This window comes from Bufo gargarizans, chromosome 3 (assembly GCF_014858855.1).
Source record: "Bufo gargarizans isolate SCDJY-AF-19 chromosome 3, ASM1485885v1, whole genome shotgun sequence".
Classification (NCBI taxonomy): Eukaryota; Metazoa; Chordata; class Amphibia; order Anura; family Bufonidae; genus Bufo; species Bufo gargarizans.
The window spans coordinates 468,466,524-468,494,361 of record NC_058082.1 but is presented as its reverse complement, the minus strand read 5'-3'; the positions used below and the strand labels follow the sequence as shown (position 1 = coordinate 468,494,361).

General features: G+C 45.3%; 1 protein-coding gene across 1 annotated transcript in view; it reads left to right on the top strand.

Moving 5' to 3' along the window:
- UMODL1 (uromodulin like 1) overlaps nucleotides 1-26,898 on the top strand; it is a 100,864-nt gene extending 73,966 nt beyond the window's left edge. The window contains exons 8-15 of the mRNA XM_044285748.1: nucleotides 735-875; nucleotides 5,051-5,527; nucleotides 7,742-8,007; nucleotides 8,644-8,789; nucleotides 9,240-9,476; nucleotides 23,669-23,828; nucleotides 24,748-24,835; nucleotides 26,711-26,898. Of these exons, the coding sequence (XP_044141683.1) occupies nucleotides 735-875; nucleotides 5,051-5,527; nucleotides 7,742-8,007; nucleotides 8,644-8,789; nucleotides 9,240-9,476; nucleotides 23,669-23,828; nucleotides 24,748-24,835; nucleotides 26,711-26,898 (1,703 nt within the window). The remainder of the gene's footprint in view (nucleotides 1-734; nucleotides 876-5,050; nucleotides 5,528-7,741; nucleotides 8,008-8,643; nucleotides 8,790-9,239; nucleotides 9,477-23,668; nucleotides 23,829-24,747; nucleotides 24,836-26,710) is intronic.
- The last annotated feature ends 940 nt before the right edge of the window (nucleotides 26,899-27,838 follow it).

The following is a 27,838-nucleotide window of genomic DNA, read 5'->3' as shown; positions in this document are numbered from 1 at the left end:
TCATAGAAGAGGTGATGCGCGTTTCAACACATGCAAGTGCCTTTATCAAAGCAATGTGCTTACATTGCTTTGATAAAGGCACTTGCATGTGTCGAAACGCGCGTCACCTCTTCTATGAGTGGCGAATAAACCTGATATAATTGCAGTACCAAGGAGTGCCGTTCTCTTATTTCATTTAAGCATCCGGAGTGACGTCCGCTAACAGCGCACCCATACCTTCACGCAGTGCCGCCCGACTATTCGTAACCACCATGTCCTATTATTGTCCGCATTACGGACTTCTCTATTAGGGGCCAGCTGTTCCGTTCCGCAAAATACTGAATGCAGACGGATTTAATTCAGATTTTTTGCTGATCCGTGTTTTGCAGACCCCAAAATTGATACGGTTGTGTTCATGAGGCCTAACCCTGATGAGTCCAAGTGTGGATTTCAGACTACTTCAGACTCCAGCAGATAATGTTACTAAGCTGGAGTCACAGATCCTAGTGTTGGATAGATCAGAGATTCAAGGCAGCTAACCTCTGGGGCCCTACAATGGGCGCTGTGCTGTGTGCATGCATTGGAGTTCCTCTGCTAGTAGTCTCCCTCTAGTGGTAAGCCCTGTAACTGCCCCCACAGTCGTGACACTGGTAGTTTGAGACTTCATTATTTTATTTGAAGGCGACAGCATCATAGCAAACAACATGGTAACCAGTGCCACTCTCTTTATCCAAGTCTTCTCATTTTATCTGCAGATTTAAATGAATGCCTGTCACCTGCGGACAATGACTGTCACTTATATGCAGTCTGCAAGGACCTGGACAGATCATACACCTGTGAATGCCACCCATCATTTGTAGATCGAGATCCCAGGAGGCCTGGCAGGAACTGTGAGGGTGAGAGGTCTCTTCAGGGTGCTGATCCCTAAAGAAATACAAAAAAAAGTAGAGCCTTAAAGGGGTTTTCCAGGGCTGAAATATTGATGATGTATCTTCACAATAGGTGGGGGTCCAATACCTAGAAACGCTACTGATCAGCTGTTCTCCGGAGCCGCTTCATTGTCAACCTGGCACAGCGCCATATATTTTATAGTGGCTGTGCTTGGTATTGCGGCTCAGTTCCATTTAGTTGACCAATGAACGTGATGTCGCAGACGCAAAGAAAAGACTGCAGCACTTGCCTGCCATGACGCCTTAAAACAGCTGATTAGCTGGGATGGCAAACAGTCGTTATCCCATCAATGTTATATAGATGACCTAGGGGTAGGTCATCAGTAAAACAGTCTCAGAGAAACCTTTACAATAGATCTGTCTTCATATAGACTTTGCTTTTCTGATACGTAGCTCCATTTTTCCCATGCATTGACAAAATTATAAATTTCTGGCTGCTTGCGGTCACCACTAGGGTCTATGAGCTCACTGTATACTGTGATATGGAATACTACATTGCTATACATGAAACCGTATGCAGTAAATCTTAAGCTCCCCCTAGTGGTGGCTACTGGAAGCCTGAAGGTAATAATTTAACTATATAAGTAAGAATACAGAGGTGAGAAAGAAATACAGGGTCACCATCTGGGAATATCGCCAGCAAACTCTAAATCTGCTACCTATCTTCCTTCACCACTACTGTCGGTACTTACATTGCTACCCCTAGGTGTTCACCAGAGCCTACTGCAACGCTGGTTTGACTTTGCTGCCAGGTTATGTCTGTAGAGTAATAAAACAGGTGTACGCTCATAGGTAGCAGACCTATCAGATGCCAATGAGTAGGAGGAGAGTAGAACAAGCCAGAGTCTAAACCAGGAGCGTCGATGTAAGCCATAAGAGAGAGCAAGGGCTTAATACATATACAAGCCAAGGAGTCAAAGCCAGGTAGAAGCCTAATTAGTAGACAAGAGGTTAATCCAGAAACAAGATGATGAGTCAAAGCCAGGAGACTCAGTAGAAGCAGAGCCGTCTTTAATATTGTTTGGACCCTGGGCAAAAATTTACTTGGGCCCCCTGGATCCCGGCTTCCCACACCTTAGCAGGCAATCACGGCCTCCACCACAACACACACAAAAAATCCACACATCTGGTAGAGTACAGTGAATGACTTTAAATACTTCCAGTTCTGAAGACTCCACCCACAGTATACAGGCCCCCCACAGTATACAGGCCCCCCACAGTGTACAGCCCCCCCACAGTATACAGGCCCCCCACAGTATACAGGCCCCCCCAGTATACAGGCCCCCCACAGTATACAGGCCCCCCACAGTATACAGCCCCCCCACAGTATACAGGCCCCACACAGTATACAGCCCCCCCCCACAGTATACAGCCCCCCCACAGTATACAAGCCCCCCACAGTATACAGGCCCCCACAGTATACAGCCACCCACAATATACAGCCCCCCCACAGTATATAGCCCCCCACAGTATACAGCCCCCCCCACAGTATACAGCCCCCACAGTATACAGCCCCCCCCCCACAGTATACAGGCCACCCCACAGTATACAGCCCCACACAGTATACAGTCCCACACAGTATACAGTCCCACACAGTATACAGCCCCCCCCAGTATACAGGCCCCCCCAGTATACAACCCCCCCACAGTATACAGCCCCCCCCACAGTATACAGCCCCCCCAGTATACAGGTCCCCCACAGTACACAGGCCCCCCACAGTATACAGTAGTTTACAGTATATTAGCATAACAGCCCCTGTCTCCTTTTTCTGATGTAATCTTCACAAAAAAGCTCCAATCTTCTACTGCAACACTCCTGTTAGGACCTGTGATGACCTCATAGCCATGTGACCAGTAATATTGCTAGGTTACTGGTCACATGGTGATGATGTCATCTAAGGTCCTAGATCACATTCACAGCTCTAACAGTACGATGCCTGGACTCAGTGCCGGCAGGCATGGCATGGCAGCACCGCCTGTGTAGCTGACAGCCTGACACCCGGGGCAGCTGCCCCTTTTGCCCCTTGGTAAAGACGGCCCTGAGTAGAAGCCTTATCAGTAGACAATGGGTTAATCCAGAAACAAGATGATGAGTCAAAACCAGGAGAATCAGTAAAAGCCTAATCAGTAGACAAGGGGTTATTCCTGAAACAAGCTGAGGTCAGGACACAGGACGGCCCAGCAGAAATGCAACACTGTAGTGGACACAAAACAAACAAGGGACCTGATTGGCCCATCGTCCAAACTTACTGAGAGCCTGACCAGCCAGGGCTTGGGTGGCATGGCTGGTTAATTCCGGATATTATATCTAGACAGGGGACTCGGAGTTCTGTATCAGAAAAATGGAGCCCGACCAATGTAAAACTATATAAAGAAATGAATCTGCGCAGAATGTTGGGCCTAAAGGATGACATGATGTTAATAGGTGTGATTCGTTTTAGGTTTTATAGCTCCGGGCCTCAATGTTAAGCCCAGAGTCCTGATACTCTTATAAATCTCAGCAAGATAAGTGAGATAAGCAGCTGCCAGGTACTTTCAGCGCCTCTTATCTAAGCAGAAGCCAAAGGATTAAGCAGGTTAAACATGGAAAGGAACATTGGATAGTCCCTAGAGATAGTCAGATGTTGCTGATCCCAAGACCCTCCAAGTAATATATAATGTCTATGACCAGTTTTAGATATTGGTACTTTGGACCACCAAAACCACCAAAACTAGGAATGGATACATCCATGTATTACATAACCAGTCTATTCATTTGAACGGGACTATGATATGTGAAATGATCAGTGACCAAGCAGCTCCCGCAGAGGAACCCCCCAATATTCAACTCACGAAGGATGGTCCAAATTGTAATGTTAGTGCATTTGTGACTCCTCTATGGCAGATAACCCAACCAGGTGCAGGGGACAAACCAGAGCAAAGAAGGATATCTCTCTCATGCGTCTTCAGAGTTATTTCTTCCCTAATACAGAGCTCCAAATCCTCAGCATAGTCATAGTTAAGGGCTATGGACACCTTAGGAGCCTTTGTTTAAATTATTGATTTACATTTGGGGCTAATAAGCATTTTTGTAATAGGTTTTTATTAAAAAATATTGCACCATTTGGCTTCAGCAGCCCCCATATTTCACACTATATAGCAGCTGCAGAAAGCTGTTCTGTGATAAATCCATCAGGCTATCCATCTGATGCCACATTCTCCATCTCTCGGACCTCTCTTTTGATTTGGGTATAAGTCAGCTTAGAAGAGGAGACTTCAGCAGAGGTCAGAGAGCTGGAGAATGAGCACGCCGAAAGATTTATCACAGAATATCTTTCTTCAGCTGCTACATAGTGTAGAAGCCAAACTGTGCAAAACCTATGACAAAAATGTTTATCAACCCCAAATACATGTAAATCAGTAATGAAAAGTTGACTCTGAAGATGTACATAGTCAAGCATCCTGCAGCCACCACTAGAGGGAGCTTACTATATACTGCATTACTATTGAGTTAAATGTATAAACTGCATGAAAGTAAGCTCCCCCTAGTGGTGACTGCAGGTAGAAAGAAGTTTCTATTAATATACATTCAATCAATATTATGTGTACATTTACAGGAGGAGGACCGACTGCAGAAAGCCTCTATTCCTCCAGCGTTGGTAAGTTATATCCTTATAAGTTTGAAGTGAAATCATAATGGGGTTTTCTAGCAATGTAATAATGGCCATCGATATCAGATTGGTGGGGGTTCGACTCCTGGCACCCCTGCCGATCAGCTGCTTCTAGGAACTTCTGTACCTGGAGCTTCCTGAACCAGAACAGCGCCGTACACTGTATAGTGGCCGTGAGTGGTACTGCAGTGTTGCACCCGTACAAACACTCAGAAAATCAAATCTAAATATGAGCTAAAATGTGTGACATTTTCACACTTTATTTTTAATACATTTGACTAAAACTACATCAAACTAAATGCAGTCAGAGTCGACATCTGCTTTTCAGCAAAAAAGTCACAAATTGGTTCCAAAAAGCTGCCATAAACGTGGGTCTGTGTCTTGCATGCCACGTGCACCAGTTTGTTGAATTTGGTGCAGTATGTGGCACTTTGTAATGATAAATCTCCACCTGTTGTCATGTCTCCGACAGATCATGTCAGTCCGTTATCACCTTCTATGGAGAACATAGATCCCACAGCTGGAGGATCTACTGTCAGTCCTGCAGACCCTTCACCTCCTACCACCTCCCCACATCCAGGACACCTGACAAATGTCACTGAGAACAGCTCCAAAATTATACCCAGTGCAGCCGTTTCTGGGGATCCCCATCCAGCCAAGGTTATACAGAGTACACCAGTGCCAACCGGAAACCCTACACTGGGACCAGTGCACTCAACTCCAGATCCAGTGCTCACTACAAGTCTCAAAACCGTGCCCAGCAACCTCGCTCCTACTGTTAAAAATGCCACTGCAAAAGTCTATTCACCCGGGGTCGACGCACTCCCCCTGCTGAAAGCAACAGAGCCACCAACGACTGAAGGAATAGTCAATGTCGTCCCCACGACAACAAGACAGACGACAAGGCGGGAAATTTCTTGTTCTTTTCCCGTGGTGGGTGCAAATGTGGGTAGGTATTCTGCTATTTAGGACTAACTGTAGGTAACCCAACAGTCCCTGTGACCTGGTTGTGTGAATGTCGGTATAGGTATGAAAAGTGGATGGTGGTGGCTTAACGGAATTTAGCATTTCCATCTAGATAAAGCGTCTTCCTTGCTGTCAGTGAATGGAAACACTCTAATATACATCTGGAGGATGAAAAGTCCTGACTAGAGATGAGCGAACTTCTTGAAATTAGTTTTGTGTCAAAGGCGTCAAATTTTTCACAAAAAATTCTGTTTGTGTCCGAATCGATTCTACACAAATCAACATTGCTCCAATTGGCCTGAAAATAAGTCTCTAGTACTCAGGTTAAATACACACAGAGGGTGTTCAAACATTCAGGGTGGTATGGGAAATAAACATTAGGCCTTAATGGGGGCAGATCCCTACCTGTATTTATACACACACATGTTAATGCCAGAAGAAACAGCGGCTTGTTCTGCACAAGCATCCAAAAGTATGGCAAAGTGTTATTTGTGAGAAGTGTTATTTGTGAGAAGTGTTATTTGTGAGAAGAAGTTCCTGGTTATGAATGAGCCTGGGAAATTTCTCCCTTTTAATTGGGAGCAGCAGCAGTGCAGTGTGGAAAGCGTAGGATAATAGTGCCACGTGGCTGCAATAGTAGTGACAGCAGTAGCATCATAGCATGGAACAGACAAAGCAGTAGATGTGTGTATGGCTGTTAAGGGCTAGCAGTAGTAATAGTGAAAATTTGGCCTCCCTTCGGGCAACAGGAAAACATTCTCCCATTTTGCTTTGATATTGATGGTCTAAAAACATGCAATGTTTTTGGTAAAATATCTTTGAACTATGAGGTATAAACATGGCATTAGTGCAGTATTGCTTCTGCTGTAACTGCCCGTTATCTTTCAGCAATATGCAATGCATTCAATAACATGGGTATAATAAATTAAAATGATTTATAGATGATAAATTTGCAGAGTATGATATTGGGGTGATGCTGGCAGCAGGCCTATGAACTGAGTTTTTTTTTTTTATAAAAGCTGTCTGTTCATATACAGGAAAAAAATTCTTAGGGAGTTTTGTAATTACAACTAGCTACCAGCACACAACTGGGTGGCAGCCCCTCACTCCCATAAAGCTTTCCCTGATCAAATTCCCTAAATTGCACCCAAATATACAGTATATTACTATTCTCTTCCTTTACTCTCCCTATATTGTCCCTATCGCATTACATTAGTTGCTTGTGTCTGTAATAACTTTTTGTTAGACACAACCATAACACATCCTTCCAGGTCAGAAGCTGAACACACAATACCGTTCACTTCTATGACATTCTCACGAAAGGAACTTTTTCAATTCTAGCCGATTGGCTGATCCAGACTGTCAGCCTCTGAGCCAATCGGGGTACGCCGTCCCCCACACTCTTCCTCCCAGTGTCATGTTATCCTCAAGCTTTCTCCCTTGTGGCTTTCCTGCCAATATTCACAGTAAAATTGCTGTGGGCTCCATTTTTACGCAATTCGCCTGAAACTAATCAAAAATATTCAGATCCGTTTGGCGGATGAATTTTTATGAGATTCAAAACGAATACAATTTAAAATCAATTCTTGTATCCTTAGTCCTGAGCTAATCCTGCTCACACAGCTGTGATTTTGTTGCAGTGTGTCAGTGTAGGTATCGGCAGCACAAGCTTCTCTCCTGCCCCAGAGTGATAATTATTACTTGAGCTAAAACGTACCTCCCCAACAAACCATGGGATGCGTTAATCTGTCCCCATTCCGACCCCAAAATTGACTAATTTCAAAGCATATCTGCATAACACGAGCCCCTTCTGCAGTTCAGGTTGAGGAACAGTCCCACAAATAAGCGGACTGTTGGTTGGTATGCTGGGACATCCGCCACCCGACCAGCCTCCATACCTCCTCTCCTGGAGAGTAAAGAGAGACTTTTATACCTTTTGTCCTCATTCTTCAAACTACTTTTTCGCTGCATTGAACCCCAGGGAGGGACATCCTGAGGGAGTCCACCATGACACAACATCTCATCAGGGCCACTGCCACTTCCATCCTCTGCTTCGGCTCCTCAGGGGCTCGCTGCAACTATACGGGGTTGAAAGGTTGTAATCACCCCCAGCCATGGTACCCAATGTCCCCTCTATCCCATAAATGGTCAGTTCATTTTAAGCCCCTAATGATTTATAATTGACCTTCTTTTATAGAGTCCACCAATACGCCACATCTGGAAACCTCCAGTGTTAAGACGACCGCACAGAAGTCCCTCGCCCTCACACTGAAAGATGCGAGCACGGTCATATGTGCTATTAGGAAGATTGGGATCTCCATAGATAAGGCCTTCCTCAAGATGATGTCCATTGTCAGTCAATCTCTGTTCCTTGGGAGTCGGGAATGTTCCATAAAGTGCAGCACAGACACCCACATCTTCATAGAAGCCGGATGGAAAGACTGCAATACTGATGTGAACAGTGTGAGTGCAGCTATGACGCCAACATGTTTAACCCATAAGTGGTGAACTAACATGACCATAGCAGACCTTACAAAGATATAGATAGGGTAGACAGACAGACTGAGTCTATTTTAACACTGTACATACATTACCTTAATTATCTTGTATTATACTTCAGAGCTGCACTCACTATTCTGCTGGTGCAGTCACTGTGCACATACATTACTTATCCTGTACTGATCCTGAGTTACATCCTGTATTATACTCCAGAGCTGCACTCGCTATTCTGCAGGTGGAGTCACTGTGGATATATTACATTACTGATCCTGAGTTACATTCTGTATTATACTTCAGAGCTGCACTCACTATTCTGCTGATGGAGAATGCAGAAGGTAAAATCTGTTTAAAATCTGCAAATAAATTAGCTGTAAAATCCACAAGTAACTATTACGTATTTTGCTGTGGACGTTTTACAGAATTTGGTGTGGATTTGTTGCTATAAGCTACACCTTCGGCCTACCACTGGGGGGGTTACTGGATATTACCTTATACAGCTCCCATTGAAGTCATTGGTGCAGTATTCTGCAGTGTAGAACACATTGGTTTTGCTCTGTCGTACAGAATATTCTGATCTCTGAAGTGCGGTTTCCTTTTTAGAACAAGACTCACATCATGGTAAACTCTACGCTGTACATCGACCTTTCAACAACATCTCTAAATGTGACTCCAAGAGCCATCAGCTCCATACGCTGCATGTTCCACAACGAGATCCTGTGGTCAAGTGGATACAATCCCTCCGGAGGGTACATTATTATCCTACTGAAGTGAAATACCATTGAAAATACAAAAACATGTCCAAAATAAGTGCAGTGTGTTCTTTTCCCAACTTGTCCTGTTAACTACATGTCCCATGATGCCTTGCCTCACATAAGGGGGTGTTCAGATCATTCCATGTCATATCAGGAGTTATAGTTATATAGAGTTTCCAAATTGTGTGCTGGAGAATACAAGATGCAGGTCAGGAGAATGCCCACGAGAGGCTGCGCCCGGTGCAGCAGCACTCATGTCACCTGCATTGTGTCATCTACTGCACAGGGCGGCAGCGATGAGTGGTGGGCAGTATCCCTACATCATCTACAGGGAGCAGCCAAGGGAATCCAGTGCCAGCTCCGGAACACAAAGGGTTAAGATGCAAGCTTCTTCCTGCTCCGTGTCTCCTGTGCCTAAAAACCTTCACATCTCTTTTTTTTTAGAATTTACTCCCTCATAGAAAAACTTGAAGGTGACGGAACGTTTACACCAGAATTCCAGCTTTTCATTGGAGACCAGCCCATCCCCCCAAACTTCACGCTGTCGGCCACCGACGAAATAACAGTTCAGATCAGCATAAAAACAGAGGAGAGTCAGTTTAAGGTGGTCATCAGTGATTGCTGGGCAACACCCACCGATAACGCCAATGACCCCAAGTCTTTCCCTTTCATCAAGGACAGGTAAGTACCTGCTCCATGACGGTGGTATTGGTTATCAGCCGTCCGACCCCTATACCTACACACTCTTTCCCCTCCAAACCCCGTATCCTACCTCCGCCCATATCTCATCTTCTCACATGCCCCCCAAAAATGCCACACGGACACCGAGCTTGGAATAAATCGGCCACAGCAGCCGTCTTTTACTAACATATAAACATAACATATAATAAATGAGGATAATGAATGGGGCAATTAATTCATAAGAACCCTTTAGGTCTGATGTGACCAGAGTGCAAGACAGCATTAGTATTTTCTCAAATCCACAGATGTTCCAATGGTTTTGGATAGCATTAATCCAGCATCAATGTAGATGAATGTATAAAGATGTCCAGAACAGTTCAGTCTCTGGTCAACTAGTTAGCTCAGATTGGTTCAAAAAACACGTGTAGAAACGTTGGGTGCAGATCTTGTGCACCTATTATTATATGGTGATAAACAGTCCCGTAGCTACTGTACTGACTTGGCTTGTGAGTTAAATAACTCCTTACCTCCCTCGTTGTATGCGGTCGCTTGTAGTTGCTTTCAAACGTGAGTCGGGCAGCGCGGGATGCTTCCGGCGTCTTACTTCATTCAGCTGCAGCTGGCTTACCCGAAGTCTCACGAGATTTCCAAGCGAAGTTACCGTCCTCGAGGGAATACAGTATGCCTTTGGTATCGTCGCAATGAATATCAGAGTCCTGTGATCTAGTTGTATAGCATGGCCATGCTTAAGGTGCTTTTCTTACAGGTGTGCGATCCGGCCCATACGCGTTTCGGGAACACTCTTTCCCTTCATCAGTGGTCACGCCTCACCTGTTGACCTACTCCTTATATGTCCTGGATAGCACCAAAAAATGGACAACTGGATTTCTTATTTCCTGAATTTTCATGCGTTATAATACATGCGTTTTTTGATGCGGTTTTTTTCTACTTATGCGTTTTTCAGCCCATACATTCAGATTGTCAGTCTGAACATAACTATGTAATCAGAATTAATAAAATCGATTGCATATGTGAGTTATAAAATTATTAAGTTCTCTTTGTCTATGAGATCATTCACATACCATTCTATATTCCTCTGCTTCGGGTTCTATCCCTTTCATCAAAAATGAATAATAATAAAATATTAAGATTGGACCTTTTATTAAAAATAATAAAATAGAATATCAGATAACTCCGTAATGTATTAACCAATTGTCAAAATTTTCCATTTTCATTCTTTACTAAGGATTTCAAGTGAGAAAACTAGACATAGGGATTGCCATTTTTCTAATGATTAATGTCATGTGAGGGTCTATGTAGTAAAGGGCTGGGGGCCCCCGTCCGAGTACAGGACGCTGTGCCGATCAACGGCCAAACAGCGGCCTGCAGTCAGTTCAGGGGCACCCAGCCTACAAAAACCCGAACAATTCCAGTTCTGCATTTAGACCCGCTGGTATCATTGTTCCAAATTCATATATGCGTCTCGATTCTAGTTTCGACATTTGTTTGATATAGTTGCCTCCTCGCCAATGTCTCTCTACCTTTTCCAGTGCCATGAAGATTAATTTAGAGGGGTCTTTATTATGTACGTCCCTGAAGTGTCTCGATAGACAATGTTTGTCATACCCCTTTCTTATGTTGGCTACATGTTCTGCCAATCTCGTTTTCATGGGACGTTTAGTTCTTCCTATATATTGTTTTTTACAGGGACACTGGATCAGGTAGATGACACCGGTAGTGTTGCAAGTGAGGCAATCTTTTATTTCCCATTTATGTGTATTTTGGGTTGAGGAGATTGTGGTTGTTTTCTTGGGTGTAGGATTAATTTTACAAGCCATACACTTGCCACATTTGAAGAAGCCTGTAAGCTTCATCCAGGTCCCCATAATTGTATTTTCTTTTTTCTTTGATTTTACAGAGGGGGCTATCTTTAAACCTAGATTTGGGGCTCTAGTAAATGTCAGAGACGGTATATTTGGCAAGAGATGACCTATCACTCTATCTCCCTGAATATGATGCCAATGTGTTTGAATGATTTTTCGCATTTCCTTGTGTTTATTGTTAAAAGGAAGAATGATTCTAGTATTTAATGTTGTACTATCTGTTTTGGTTTCTATCTCTTTATCTTTCTTTGAGAAGAATGTTTGTCTATCTAAATTCTTTGTCTTCTCCAATGCTATATCCAAAATTTTTTCAGGGTAGTATTTATCCAAAAATTCATTCTTCATTTTTAATGCTTCTATCTCAGATAGAAGAAAATAAAGGGAATCCAAATAAATCTAATGACAATACTCCCTCAAATAGAGAAACGAGAGAGGAAGATGTCCAGAGCCAATATATGGTTCCAGTGAGCAACAGATATGACCAATTGTCCAGTCAGCAGCATTTTTTAGACCATACTCCAGCACATCACAGAACCAGGATGAGACGCAAAGAACGTACATCTCCTATACACAATCCAACATCACCGACACATCAATACAACTTGAGACACAAACATCACTACCCGGCTCAAACAGTAGAAAATTATCCTTATCACAACACTCAAGAAAGAGAACAGGCAACTTACCCTTTAAGGAATCACAGGAAGCATCACAATCATTACCAACACGAACACACAGAGGGAATAAGAAGACAAGAAGAAGTCACAGGAAGAACAAGACAACACAGGAGACAGTAACAACAACACAGAAAGATACAATAATAATAAATTTAAGCACAATTAACCTCACTCACCCACAGATTAGTTTATTGGAGAAGGGTCTGAAATTTGCCCCCACTGAGCAATTGGACAAATTTTCTGTCTACATAGGGATTCAGAAATATATAAGAAACTTATGTTTAAAGAAACATTTTATAAAAAACCCAATAATAAGTACTGACACTATAGGGCAAGTAGACAAACCTTTATTGAAAAAGAAATCCACTCTATTTCCGAGGAATGAAATTAGTGTGGAAATGTCTACCTTTTATAAAAATGTAGAAACAGATGTACGTAAGATTAAAATAGGATCTTCAAGTCGAAAAAATCTAACCAAACGGGAATTTAATGCCATTAAAGAATTCCAAAAAAATGAAGCTATCACTATACGCCCCGCTGATAAAGGGGGCGCGGTAGTCATATTGAATACGATAGATTACAATGAGGAGTGCCTCCGACAACTTAATGATACAGAGACCTATATGAGGCTCAAAAAAGACCCGCTGGCAGAATTTGATCTAGAACTAAAAGGATTGTGTAAGAAAGGTTTAGAATTATCATTAATCTCTAATCAAGAATATGACTTTATTTTGGGGACACAAGGGAGACTACCTGTCTTATATTGTCTCCCCAAAATCCATAAATCCCTGGAGAAACCACCAGGGAGACCAATAGTTTCGGGCATAGAATCATTATCCTCTAATTTATCAAAATATATAGACATATTGATACAACCAGTTGTGAAAAAGACTAGCTCTTATATCAAAGATACTACCCATATTATACAAACTCTAGAGGAACTAATAGTGGAACCCGACTGGATTATGGGTACACTTGATGTACAGTCATTATATACTATAATTGACCACCAACAAGGTACATCAGCGATTAAACAACAACTTAAGAAAGACGAGACATTAGATGAGGCACATATTAATTTTATTATAGATGGAATCAACTATATTCTAACCCATAATTATTTTTATTTCGAGGGGAACTTCTACCTACAAAAACGAGGTACCGCCATGGGGACCAGATTCGCCCCTAGTTATGCCAATTTATTTTTGGCGGAATGGGAGGCCAACTACATTCGGCCCAAACTAGGGGCGGATCTGGCCCTATGGCGTAGATATATAGATGATATCATTTTCATCTGGAAACACAGTAAAGAAGAACTTGAAATATTCTTGCATGATATCAATCAGAATCAATTAAATTTGAAGTTCACCTCGAATGTCACAGAAATAACTGAATTTTTAGATTTAAAGATCAAACAGGTGGGCAACAAATATATATGTAATACATTCTCCAAGTCGATATCCAAAAATAGCTTCATACAATATTCTAGTTGTCACCTTCCCAACTGGTTGATAAATGTCCCGTTCGGTCAGTTTCGAAGGATTAGGAGAAACTGTACTTATGATGAAGATTTTGAGATAGAAGCATTAAAAATGAAGAATGAATTTTTGGATAAATACTACCCTGAAAAAATTTTGGATATAGCATTGGAGAAGACAAAGAATTTAGATAGACAAACATTCTTCTCAAAGAAAGATAAAGAGATAGAAACCAAAACAGATAGTACAACATTAAATACTAGAATCATTCTTCCTTTTAACAATAAACACAAGGAAATGCGAAAAATCATTCAAACACATTGGCATCATATTCAGGGAGATAGAGTGATAGGTCATCTCTTGCCAAATATACCGTCTCTGACATTTACTAGAGCCCCAAATCTAGGTTTAAAGATAGCCCCCTCTGTAAAATCAAAGAAAAAAGAAAATACAATTATGGGGACCTGGATGAAGCTTACAGGCTTCTTTCAAATGTGGCAAGTGTATGGCTTGTAAAATTAATCCTACACCCAAGAAAACAACCACAATCTCCTCAACCCAAAATACACATAAATGGGAAATAAAAGATTGCCTCACTTGCAACACTACCGGTGTCATCTACCTGATCCAGTGTCCCTGTAAAAAACAATATATAGGAAGAACCAAACGTCCCATGAAAACGAGATTGGCAGAACATGTAGCCAACATAAGAAAGGGGTATGACAAACATTGTCTATCGAGACACTTCAGGGACGTACATAATAAAGACCCCTCTAAATTAATCTTCATGGCACTGGAAAAGGTAGAGAGACATTGGCGAGGAGGCAACTATATCAAACAAATGTCGAAACTAGAATCGAGACGCATATATGAATTTGGAACAATGATACCAGCGGGTCTAAATGCAGAACTGGAATTGTTCGGGTTTTTGTAGGCTGGGTGCCCCTGAACTGACTGCAGGCCGCTGTTTGGCCGTTGATCGGCACAGCGTCCTGTACTCGGACGGGGGCCCCCAGCCCTTTACTACATAGACCCTCACATGACATCAATCATTAGAAAAATGGCAATCCCTATGTCTAGTTTTCTCACTTGAAATCCTTAGTAAAGAATGAAAATGGAAAATTTTGACAATTGGTTAATACATTACGGAGTTATCTGATATTCTATTTTATTATTTTTAATAAAAGGTCCAATCTTAATATTTTATTATTATTCATTTTTGATGAAAGGGATAGAACCCGAAGCAGAGGAATATAGAATGGTATGTGAATGATCCCATAGACAAAGAGAACTTAATAATTCTATAACTCACATATGCAATCGATTTTATTAATTCTGATTACATAGTTATGTTCAGACTGACAATCTGAATGTATGGGCTGAAAAACGCATAAGTAGAAAAAAACCGCATCAAAAAACGCATGTATTATAACGCATGAAAATTCAGGAAATAAGAAATCCAGTTGTCCATTTCTTGGTGCTATCCAGGATATATAAGGAGTAGGTCAACAGGTGAGGCGTGACCACTGATGAAGGGAAAGAGTGTTCCCGAAACGCGTATGGGCCGGACCGCACACCTGTAAGAAAAGCACCTTAAGCATGGCCATGCTATACAACTAGATCACAGGACTTTGATATTCATTGCGACGATACCAAAGGCATACTGTATTCCCTCGAGGACGGTAACTTCGCTTGGAAATCTCGTGAGACTTCGGGTAAGCCAGCTGCAGCTGAATGAAGTAAGACGCCGGAAGCATCCCGCGCTGCCCGACTCACGTTTGAAAGCAACTACAAGGGACCGCATACAACGAGGGAGGTAAGGAGTTATTTAACTCACAAGCCAAGTCAGTACAGTAGCTACGGGACTGTTTATCACCATATAATAATAGGTGCACAAGATCTGCACCCAACGTTTCTACACGTGTTTTTTGAACCAATCTGAGCTAACTAGTTGACCAGAGACTGAACTGTTCTGGACATCTTTATACATTCATCTACATTGATGCTGGATTAATGCTATCCAAAACCATTGGAACATCTGTGGATTTGAGAAAATACTAATGCTGTCTTGCACTCTGGTCACATCAGACCTAAAGGGTTCTTATGAATTAATTGCCCCATTCATTATCCTCATTTGTGTAAGATTTATTTGTTACTAATATTGTATTTTATTGTATTTTATTTAATTGGACCGATACGTTTGAACATTGTGATTTAATTAAATTTTATTCTATGATCCAAATGAAGTGTGCTCGCCCATCACTTTAACTATTTAAATCCATTTTGCTTCAGAGGGTGGGTGTCCCTCATTTTGGGCTAGCAGCACCTGTTCCTGAGTTCCGTCCACAGTGAGCCACCGCCTTACTTTATATAACATATAATAAATAACAATTCTCTCCCCCCCCCCCGAGGGGAGGTCCTTAAAGCCCCCAAACAACCGCAAATACCCCACTGGGTGAGCCATCTTGCTTCCAGCCGTTGCCCTCCAGCTCAGAAGTCACCACTGGGAGTCCAGCCCCAACCATGGAGCCCTCCCAGCATCCTCCTCTGTGAATCAGACCAACTTCAAGGACCTCCCCCCGCCACAGCCACCGTGACACCTAAACTACCCCCACCGGCCACATGACCCTTTTCAACTTCCCCCCCAACCCCTTGAATAAATAAAGGGAGGGTGGGCGGGAGCTCTTTTCAGGATCACACAAAATGGCCCCCGGTCTCCCCTCAGCCTCCCAATTTAACCCCTTAACCACACCCCTACGCTTAAACCACCCAATCACCCCTTATCCCCCTTACTCCTCCCATCACCTCTAAAACTCCACCTAACCTACTAACTGGGGTCTCCCTAAACCAAACCCCCGTCATGATGCCCTCCCCTAAGGCTGCGCCCCTCAGTCCGGCCATAACTTGACGGTGGTATTGGTTATCAGCCGTCCGACCCCTATACCTACACACTCTTTCCCCTCCAAACCCCGTATCCTACCTCCGCCCATATCTCATCTTCTCACATGCCCCCCCAAAAATGCCACACGGACACCGAGCTTGGAATAAATCGGCCACAGCAGCCGTCTTTTATTAACATATAAACATAACATATAATAAATAACAATTCTCTCCCCCCCCGAGGGGAGGTCCTTAAAGCCCCCAAACAACCGCAAATACCCCACTGGGTGAGCCATCTTGCTTCCAGCCGTTGCCCTCCAGCTCAGAAGCACCACTGAATGGCCCCTTTTAAATCCGTCACCACTGGGAGTCCAGCCCCAACCATGGAGCCCTCCCAGCATCCTCCTCTGTGAATCAGACCAACTTCAAGGACCTGCCCCCGCCACCAACGCGCAGGCTTGACCGCCTTAAGTCTGCGCGTTCCTCCACAAACGCAAGGCTACTTCAATCCCCTCCTGGATTGCAAGGCTCCACATATCCAATCCCACTGCATTCAAATGCACACCATCTGCCCGCCAGAACCCCCCAACTCCCTTCTCAAGCTCCAAATGCCGCACCGCCACCGCTCCATTCCTTGCCATGAACCGACCCATTGCCCTATTCACCTTAACACGTGCCCTGTTCACACCCACCACCGACCGTGCCTCCCTCCACACCATCCTAGGAACTATGTCCGACCAAACCGTCACCATCCGCGGGAACAAGGCCCACATCCGCAGCAAGTCAAACTTAATACCCTGCAACGGAACGGCCGCGCCACCAGGTCATTCCCGCCCACATGCAATACCAGAACCTCGGGTGCCCTATCCTGTCTCACAAACCTGTGAATCTCCGGCAACACCCCGGCCCAAACCATACCTCTCCGCCCTAGCCATCTCACCACCGCCACGGACCTCGAGAACCCCAGCTGCTGACCATCCGGCCGAACCGCTGCCCGGACAGCCCCCCAAAAGACATAGGAATGTCCGAGGATCCACACTAGGGCCGGCACTGCATCTGCAACGAAAAACAAAACCCAAGAACAAACAATAATAACATTGCCTTCAACACCATCGTCCCATCCTACCTGCTCCCCCCCCCCCCGGCCATACCCCTACAAACTGTGCAATCGAATGTATGACCTAAACCGCCTAGATTCCCATCGCCCAATCCGCTTTATAATCTCGTCGCCCAACCCCCACCTCGCCGCTTCTGTTGCCGCCCCAATACGAAAAGAATGACTCGAGTACCCCTCAGGCCCCAAACCTAACCGAACCAGACATTTCGAAAAAACCGCCGCAAACTGAAAACGTGACAAAAAGGAATCATCCTCATGCACTAACAACGGCAACATCCCGCTCCTCCTGCCGCTCCAATAATCCCGCAAACTCCCCACCGGGCACATGGCGCAATCCGGGACCCCAAACAACACTACTCTCCGCCCTCGCCCTTCCGCATCCATCTTGGACCGGCGAATAACAAACTCCAGCCTGTCCTGGAAGAGCTCCACATCCGCCCTCTGCAACCCCCCAGCCCTACGCACAGACAGGCTCACCAACTCCCCCACCCGTAACGCCCCGAAAAACGCCAATGAAAAGGCTAACCGAAACAACCGAACCTCTGAGGCAGAACAACACACTACCCCCAGCTGCACCCCCAGCCTCAACAATAACTCGAAGGACACGGGTCTCCTACTATCTCCCCCCGTACACGCCCTTCGCCACCCTTTCAACGCCCGCATTACCAAAAACGACTTAGTCACATCTGGCCTCTGCCTACACTTAAACCCGAACGCCAACCCGGCCATGCAGCTATTCATCCTTGCCACAGACCAGCCCTCCTCCCTACAGTGACCCACAAACAACAACATCGGGACCTCTAACTCCCCTTCCCCAACCCCCAACTTACTGCACCAATCCTCCCAGTACTGCCACGCTCTCAGGTACAACTCCCACGTCCTCGGTGCCAGCGATGCCTGAATGAGACTTGCTACCGATCTTCCAGTACCTTCCAAAGCCAACTCGGGCATTCCCTCCCAAACTCCTCCGCGTCTCGAGCCAACTGCCGGAAACGGACCCACTGTGAACGAGAAAGAGAGTCAGCTATGCCATTATCCACTCCCGGCACATGAACCGCCACCACCCACGCGTTGATCAACAGACACTCCAACACCAACCGTTGCAACAACCGCACCACCAACTCTGACGAAGCTGACAACCCGTTTATCGCCTGCACCACACCCAGGTTATCACAGTGAAACCTAACCTTTCTATCTCGGAACACATCCCCCCACAACACCACCGCCGCCACAATGGGAAACAGTTCCAACAGAGCCACGTTCTTCACCCAACCTCGTTCCACCCAACTGTCCGGCCACCGACCCGCACACCACTGCCCCCGGCAATAGACCCCAAAACCCTCGCTGCCCGCTGCATCCGAAAACAACTCAAAATCAAAAGAATTCACCACATCACCCATAAATAACGAGCGACCGTTATAACGTTCCAAGAAGGAACTCCACACCCTCAAGTCCAATCTCAACTCCTTCCCTAACCGCACATAATGATGTGGTGAAACCACCCCCCCCGTCGCCATAGCCAACCTCCTACAGAACACCCTCCCCATAGGCATGATCCGGCATGCAAAATTGAGTTTCCCAAGCAGCGACTAAAGCTCCCGCAACTGCAGTTTTTTAAAACGAGACGCCCTCGCCACCTCCCCCTTTAAATCCTCCAACTTATCTAAGGGCAACCTACATTCCATCCTATCCGTGTCAATCACTATCCCTAAAAAACTCAACTCCGTAACCGGCCCCACCGTCTTATCCGTGGCCAACGGGACCCCAAAAACCCCAAACAACGACTCCAACGTATGCAACAACAAGGCGCACACCCTAGAACCCGGCGGACCAATACAGAGGAAATCGTCCAAGTAATGAATAATGGACTCACACCCAGACGAATCCGCCACCGCCCATTCTAAAAATGAGCTAAACGCCTCAAAGTACGCGCAGGACAGGGAACAGCCCATAGGCAGACACCTATCCACAAAAAACTCCCCCCCCCCCCCAATAACACCCCAACAAGTGCAAACAATCTGGGTGAACTGGCAGCAACCGAAACGCAGCCTCGATATCAGTCTTAGCTAATAGCGCCCCCCTCCCAAACTTCTTAACCCACTGCACTGCCGCATCAAATGAGGTATAAACCACCGAACATAAGGCGGGGTCTATACCATCATTGACCGACGAGCCCTTCGGGAAAGACAGATGATGAATAAGCCGAAACTTATTCATCTCCTTCTTCGGAACCACCCCCAACGGTGATACCCGTAAATTCGGCAATGGTGGAGCCGAAAACGGGCCCGCCATCCTGCCTAGACTGACCTCCTTGCTAAGTTTCTCAGCCACCACCTCCGGATGCTCCAACGCCGACCTCAAATTTTTTCTAACCAACACCGCCTCACACTGAACAAACGGGATCCGAAAACCAACTGAAAAACCTTCCCGCAACAAAGCTGCCGCCTCCCTATCCGGATACCTGTCTAGAAACGGGCCCATCCTTCCCAGACGCACCGGCGTCTCCCCCTTTGCTGTTAAAATCCCCCCCCCCTCTGTCTGTTACCCCTAAAGCACCGCACTGCACCATGTGAACCTCCGCATACCGAGCGCTCGTGTTTAAATTTACACTTTGCTCCAAATTTACATGTTCCATCATTAAATGCGAAACACAACCCCTTTGCTGTAGCTGACGCAACATTGGGCTGCCCGCTACCACCTGCCTCCCCCCGAAAGGACTGGCCCTGTCTCACTAAATTTGTCTAACGGAAGCAAAGAAAAAATCTCTACATACTCCCCCCTCCAAATCTTTTCCCTTACCTCCTGCTTCAAATGTGCCCCCAATGGGCCCTCAAAGCAGACATAAACCTCTCCCCTTGCCCTATCGTCCATCCGAACCGTCTCCTCCTCCACCGTGCCACCCGCCTGCGTCTGCACTGACGCCATCGCAGACCCCACACTCGCACCGGCCCCCCCAGCCGCACTCGCACCCCCAGAGGGCCCGGACACCCCCCACGCTGGCAACGGAGACGCTCCCCTCATCCCCCATCCCGCCAGCAAACCTGCCAACCCCCCCAACAATTGCCCTAAACCCCTGCTAACATCCACTGGGGACCCCCCAACACCCCCAGCCCCCCCAGCAAACTGCGCTAGCGTTCCCCAAGAGGCCTCACCTGGCTGCCTGGGTGCTGTGTCCCCACCAGCCGCAGATCCGGATCCCAGCTGAACACTCCTCCGCGTCGCCGCCTCATCTTCTAGTCCCCTAGCCAGGCCCAGGCTAGAGACGTCCAGCTCTCCATCTTCCCGGTGTGCGAGCGAGTGGGCGGGGCTTCTTCCTCCCTGCGCTGCGATCCCCGAAGACAGGGGCCTGCTGCCGGACCCCGATGCGACTGCAGCAGCCCCGTTCCTCCCGACGTCCTGTCCACGCTGGGGGGTCTCAGCCTCCGATCCTGGGCTGAATACCCCCGCTCCTGGTCCCTCTCCCACGCCGTCCATCACCGCAGAACGAGGTGACCGGGCCCGGCCACCTCGCAGGCGCCGCCTACTTGCCGGATTCCTTCCACGATGGGGAGTACTGGAGGAAGCGTTCCCCGCCGACCCCCGACGTGGAGGGTCCCTTGAGGGGCTCCGTTTGCGGCGCCGAGCCTTGGAAGGGGGCTGGGCAGACTGAGAAGCCTGCGGGCTGTAGCGCGCCGGCGGCCTGACCCGCCGCGGCTGGTTCAAAACTGGCTGAGGCCCGGCCGGAGCCTCAGCCGCCCCCTGGAGCATCTGCTGTACCTGCGCCTGTATCCATTCGGCTCCGCAGACCTCCGCTGCCGCCCTCAACCGAGCGATGGTCTCCTCAAGCTGCTCCATTACGATCGCCAGCTCAGTAAAGGTAAGAGGTACCAGCTCTTTTCAGGATCACACAAAATGGCCCCCGGTCTCCCCTCAGCCTCCCAATTTAACCCCTTAACCACACCCCTACGCTTAAACCACCCAATCACCCCTTATCCCCCTTACTCCTCCCATCACCTCTAAAACTCCACCTAACCTACTAACTGGGGTCTCCCTAAACCAAACCCCCGTCATGATGCCCTCCCCTAAGGCTGCGCCCCTCAGTCCGGCCATAACTTTCTGCTGGTTCTTGAGGTGCCAATGGTTTGAATTTGTTACAGACACTCAAACTGGCCATTGTAAATCTTTTCATGAAAGGGTTACGGTGATCGGGCCTAGCAGTTGTGAAGCTGTCACCCTCCTCCTTTTACTACCCACTCTTCTCACCTGTTTTCTTTTTAGTCTTGAATTTTTAGCCTGTGTAATTTCTGACAGAATCAGGCAGTCGGATTCATAAATGTGGGCCATTGTGTGGCAATTTCTTTTTTTCCTTTGATATACTTTACACAAATGTTGTCTTCTTTATTTATCTCATTCTTATCCATATGTTTTTTTACTTCTACCTGTACTTTCTTGCATTCTACATCTTATTTGATTTCTCCTAGTTCTTCACCTTCCTTGACTTCTACTTTTTCTTCTTGTACTTTTACTTCTCCTTGTCCTGCATAATTCTTACTTGGCTGCTACTTCAACTTATTCTTTGGCTTCCTTGACTTTTTCTACTTCTTCATTATCCATGAGTTCTTTGTGTATCTTCTCTTGCTTGATTTTTATTTTTTGTCTTCCTTGGTATCTACAACTTTTTTCAGTTATGTGACCTCTTCTAATTCTTCTTCATCTTTCTTAACTTCTATATTTACTTCCTTATCTTTATTGATTTCTTCTACTTCTTCCCCATGGTCCTAGACTTCTTCTTACTTTTATTTCATGTTCCATGACTTCTACTTCTCCATCTTTCTACAGTTCTTCTTTTTTGTCTTCCTTAATGGGCTTCTGTCACCCCACTAAACAGTTTTTTTGTTTTTTTTTGTTTACTTATAATCCCTATACTGCGATTTATCCATACATAATGTAATTAATCATTTTGGTTCAGTAGATTCTGCTAAAAACGTACTTTTATAATATGCTAATTACCTGTCTACTTGCTGGTAGCAGCCGCATTCTCCTATCATATAGACGCCCCCTCCACATGTTGATTGACAGGGCCAGCGAACGCGATTGTCCTCTGGCTGGCCCTGTCTGCTATCAAGATCTCGCGCCTGCGCCGTAACGGTATTCAGTCGGCGCAGGCGCACTGAGAGGCGGGCGCTCGCTCGGCCGCTCCATCCTCAATGCGCCTGCGCTGATGACGTCATCAAGTACACCCGGAAGAGAAGACACCGGCATCGCTGGCGTCTTCTCTTTCTGGTGTACTTGATGACGTCCTCGGCGCAGGCGCATTGAGGATGGAGCGGGCGGCCGAGCGAGCGTCTGCCTCTCAGTGCGCCTGCGCCGACTGAATACCGTTACGGCGCAGGCGCGAGATCTTGATAGCAGACAGGGCCAGCCAGAGGACAATCGCGTTCGCTGGCCCTGTCGATCAACATGCGGAGGGGGCGTCTTTAGTTCTAAAGATAGGTGCGGATCCCAGAGGTGTGACCGGCACCTATCAGACATTGGGGGCATATCCTAGCGGTATGCCCCCAATGTAAAAGATGGACCAACGATTTAAAGGAAGACAAAAAACGAAGTACTGTAGAAGTCAAGAAAGATGGAGAAGAGGAAGTAGTAGAAGAAGTAGTCATGGAACATGAAGAAAAGTAGTAGATGTTAACACGTCCCTAATGTACAAGATGGGCCCCTTTAACTTCTATTACTACTTTTTTATTGTCTTATTCCTCTATGTCTTCTTTGATATAACTACATTTCTACATCTTCTATAGCTTACCCATTCGTATCTCATTTCACTTCTTCTTTGCTGTTTTATCTATTAGTTTTTCATCTTAATTTTTTCCCTTATTTTTGTTTTTCTACTTCCTTATTCAGTTTTTATATTTCTTGTCTTCTGTCTTTCTATCTTTATATTATTTTAGTCTTTTATGTTCATAGTCTTCTCTCATGTCACTCAGGAACTTGTTGTGCAACCCTCTCCCTGACTCGCTCCTGGTTTAGCACACAACGCCCACATGTTCCCGAGAAGCTGGTATCATCGTAGACTATTCCTCTGTACTCTGTTGTAACACTGCTCCATTGTCCACCGTCCCAGCTGGGGTCATCTGCTGGGGTCATCCTCTTTATAATGCATTTTATTTCTGTATTGTAGCTGTGCCTTGACAAACACCTTCACCACCATCCATACCAATGGCATCTCCAACAATGCCACCTTCCAATCCAAGATCTTTTCCTTTGTTGAAAATCCCATTGTTTATCTGCACTGCCGACTTCAAGTTTGCACGGAGGAGCCCCTGAAAACCTGCAAACCAGTATGTAGTTATTAGTACGCACCTTATTATAGTATACGGCCATCGCCAGCATTAGGATCTATAGGGATGTAGCATTGCTGAAATTGTCATCTACAACCACTTTAGGAACCACAAAAAATCTTCGGTATTAAACCAGTGGGGTTAGTTGTTACAGACAGTGGATGTGGATCCTCCATGAAAACTCTCTGGGCTAATCCTGAGGGATCAGGCAAAGCTTGTAGTCAGGGGGCAGGCATAGTTCATGCAAATCTGAGAATCAGTCCAAGAGTCAGGTCAGGTGGAACAGGGTCAGAATGGTGAACAGGCATGTGTCAGGTCAGGTGGGAGAGAGTTAGAATCCGGGAATCAGACAGAAGTCGATCCACCGGCAGACAAACAGATTATAGTATCTTAGCAGGATCTAGCAAGCTAAAGAAACCTAATGCTCAGGCACCTCTCTTTGGAAATAGGCGCTTTATGTATGCAAGGAAAGAGGCCTAGCAGCCAAGCAGAGTCTGCGGCCTCCAACCAAGGATACAGAACTCCAGGGGCCGTCTCTGCGACTGGGAAGCAGTGCTCGGCCGCCAGGCAGCGGCAGGCTGAGTGATGCAGTAGCCGTGTCTGCTCTGGATGGCAGGACGCCGGTGGGCAACAAGTGCCGCCATGTTACTAGTGTTCAGGGTTTGGAGATAAAGGGGACGCAATCTACTATTCAGGAAAATGTTTGTGACATCCACTATTGGAACAGCACCCATCCACCTGCATAGTTGACCATGTATTTTTTGACGGAGCTATTTTCCAGGAGTTCTGTTAATTCACCGGGTCCACCTGTCATAGGTAGATATGATGTCATCATTAGGAGGGACAATGGGTTCACACACAGTTCACATAATATCTGGACCTGTAGCTGGAATTCATTCTTTCTTGTGTTTTTTTTTAGACATGTAATGGTTTCCGTTCTGCAAGAACTGGTGATGTTGTCTTCACTGATGTCACCCGGATTGGGCCCCTGCAAAGGTCCACTCAATGTAAGCATTAAGATATTTACTGGTCCAGTCTCTAACCCCTGACAAAATCAGCACTTTCTTCTTCTAAAATACTCTGTGCTGCTGCTGGATTATACATATTCTACAATCTAATGGCCAACCTGTGTCCTCGATCTTGTCTCTCCTCACATTGCCTGCGTTCCATACAGTTGTGTCCTCATTAACATCATCACATTAGAGAGCTCACATAATACTGCCAGATACTTCTATACAGGAGCTCCATAAAGGGCCCACATAATACTGCCAGATACTTCTATACAGGAGCTCCATAAAGGGCCCACATAATACTGCCAGATACTTCTATACAGCAGCTCCATAAAGGGCCCACATAATACTGCCATATACTTCTATACAGCAGTACCATAAAGGGCCCACATAATGCTGCCAGATACTTCTATACAGCAGCTCCATAAAGGGCCCACATAATACTGCCATATACTTCTATACAGCAGTACCATAAAGGGCCCACATAATGCTGCCAGATACTTCTATACAGCAGCTCCATAAAGGGCCCACATAATACTGCCAGATACTTCTATACAGCAGCTCCATAAAGGGCCCACATAATACTGCCATATACTTCTATACAGCAGTACCATAAAGGGCCCACATAATGCTGCCAGATACTTCTATACAGCAGCTCCATAAAGGGCCCACATAATACTGCCATATACTTCTATACAGCAGCACCATAAAGGGCCCAGATAATACTGCCATATACTTCTAAACAGCAGCACCATAAAGGGCCCACATAATACTGCCATATACTTCTATACAGCAGCTCCATAAAGGGCCCACATAATACTGCCATATACTTCTAAACAGCAGCACCATAAAGGGCCCACATAATACTGCCATATACTTCTATACAGCAGCTCCATGAAGGGCCCACATAATACTGCCATATACTTCTATACAGCAGCTCCATAAAGGGCCCACATAATACTGCCATATACTTCTAAACAGCAGCTCCATAAAGGGCCCATATAATACTGCCATATACTTCTATACAGCAGCTCCATAAAGGGCCCACATAATACTGCCATATACTTCTATACAGCCGCTCCATGAAGGGCCCACATAATACTGCCATATACTTCTATACAGCCGCTCCATGAAGGGCCCACATAATACTGCCATATACTTCTATTAAACAACAGTACCATAAAGAGCCCACATAATACTGCCATATACTTCTATTAAACAATAGTACCATAAAGAGCCCACATAATACTGCCATATACTTCTATTAAACAACAGTACCATAAAGAGCCCACATAATACTGCCATATACTTCTAAACAACAGTACCATAAAGAGCCCACATAATACTGCCATATACTTATATTAAACAATAGTACCATAAAGAGCCCACATAATACTGCCATATACTTCTAAACAGCAGCACAATAAACTGTCCACATAGCACTGACATTCATTTCTGAACAGCAGCGCCATAAAGTACTCACATATACTGCCGTATACTTCTAAATAACAGCACCATAAAGTACTCACATATACTGCCTTATACTTCTAAATAACAGCACCATAAAGTACTCACATATACTGCCTTATACTTCTAAATAACAGCACCATAAAGTACTCACATATACTGCCTTATACTTCTAAATAACAGCACCATAAAGTACTCACAAACTGCCTTATACTTGTAAACAAAGGTACCATTAAGAGCCAACATAAAATTGCTGTACTATAGAGTCCATATAATACTGCCATATAGTGCATATAGTGCATACAGTGTATACATAAAAGAGGTAACAGTGTGATGCTATGTAGTGCCCGAGTAATACTACCGTATAGCACCTCTATTCTTACTGTCCCCTGATTCACCTTGCAGCATATGACCAGGGCTCATCGCCTAACGGAACGCTGGGTCCTGGATACATCGCCCTGGTTGTCATCGGGGTCCTGGTGCTGGTCGCCATGGTGGTGTCCATTTTGATTTGCTGGCACGAAAGAAGAACCGGAAACTACAGCTTTAAGATTAAGACTCCAGATGTTGGCTACCAAGTGTTCTCCAACTAGAGCCAAGATGGTCCGGACGGGCGATGGATGGAATCACGTGGACTGTCTCAGGACAGGACTATATGAGGACACGGTGCACTATAGAAGCTCTCTGCGCCGCCTGCTGGTCATTGCTGGAATTACCGTTGATATTTTGACCATTTGAGATGTTCTCAGAAGATAAATTATAATTGTCACAATATAACAAAAGCAGATCACATAGCACAGCATGGACTATCTCTAACTAGCCTAGTGGTCCTTACTGGTATTGCAGATTCATTTTTATTTTTTATTTCACACTGAGTTGCCCGTACGACGGGGTTTGAACAGGCACATACTGCATTATATAACAGAAGGCATGGAACGTCCAAATTAAATAGTACACATAGGAGCTCTCTAATGACCTAGTGGTCATCGCTAGTAATGCAGTTCCCGGGGGGAAAAAAAAAAAACACAAAAAATGATATATGTTTCATTTCGCACCATATGATGGATACTGAGCAGACACATATTGCACAATATGAAGGATAGAAATTAAATTGTACATCTAGAAGCTCTCTAGTGACCTAGTGGTCATTGCTGGTACTGCAGTTTTTGAAAAAAATTCACACTAAGCTGCTCGTAGATACAAAAAATGTGTTTAATTTTAGACATTATAAGAGGTTCGGAGCAGAAACGTAATGCACAATATAAAAAAGCATAATATGCACTAATACAATTGTGCCTATATGAGCTCACTCTTGTGCCTAAGGGTCAGTGTTGGTATTGCAGTTGTTCACAATTTTATTTGAATTTTTTTACCACCTAATTCACAGTCGGTGACTTACCAGTTACCATTAGTAATATCTTAAATGACTGCACAGGTCACTGCCTCCCCAACCCCCCAACACCCGACCCACTCACTCATAAGATCAGGGCTCTTATATACTGAAATTCTGAGAGAGCGCTCAATAGCCTAGTG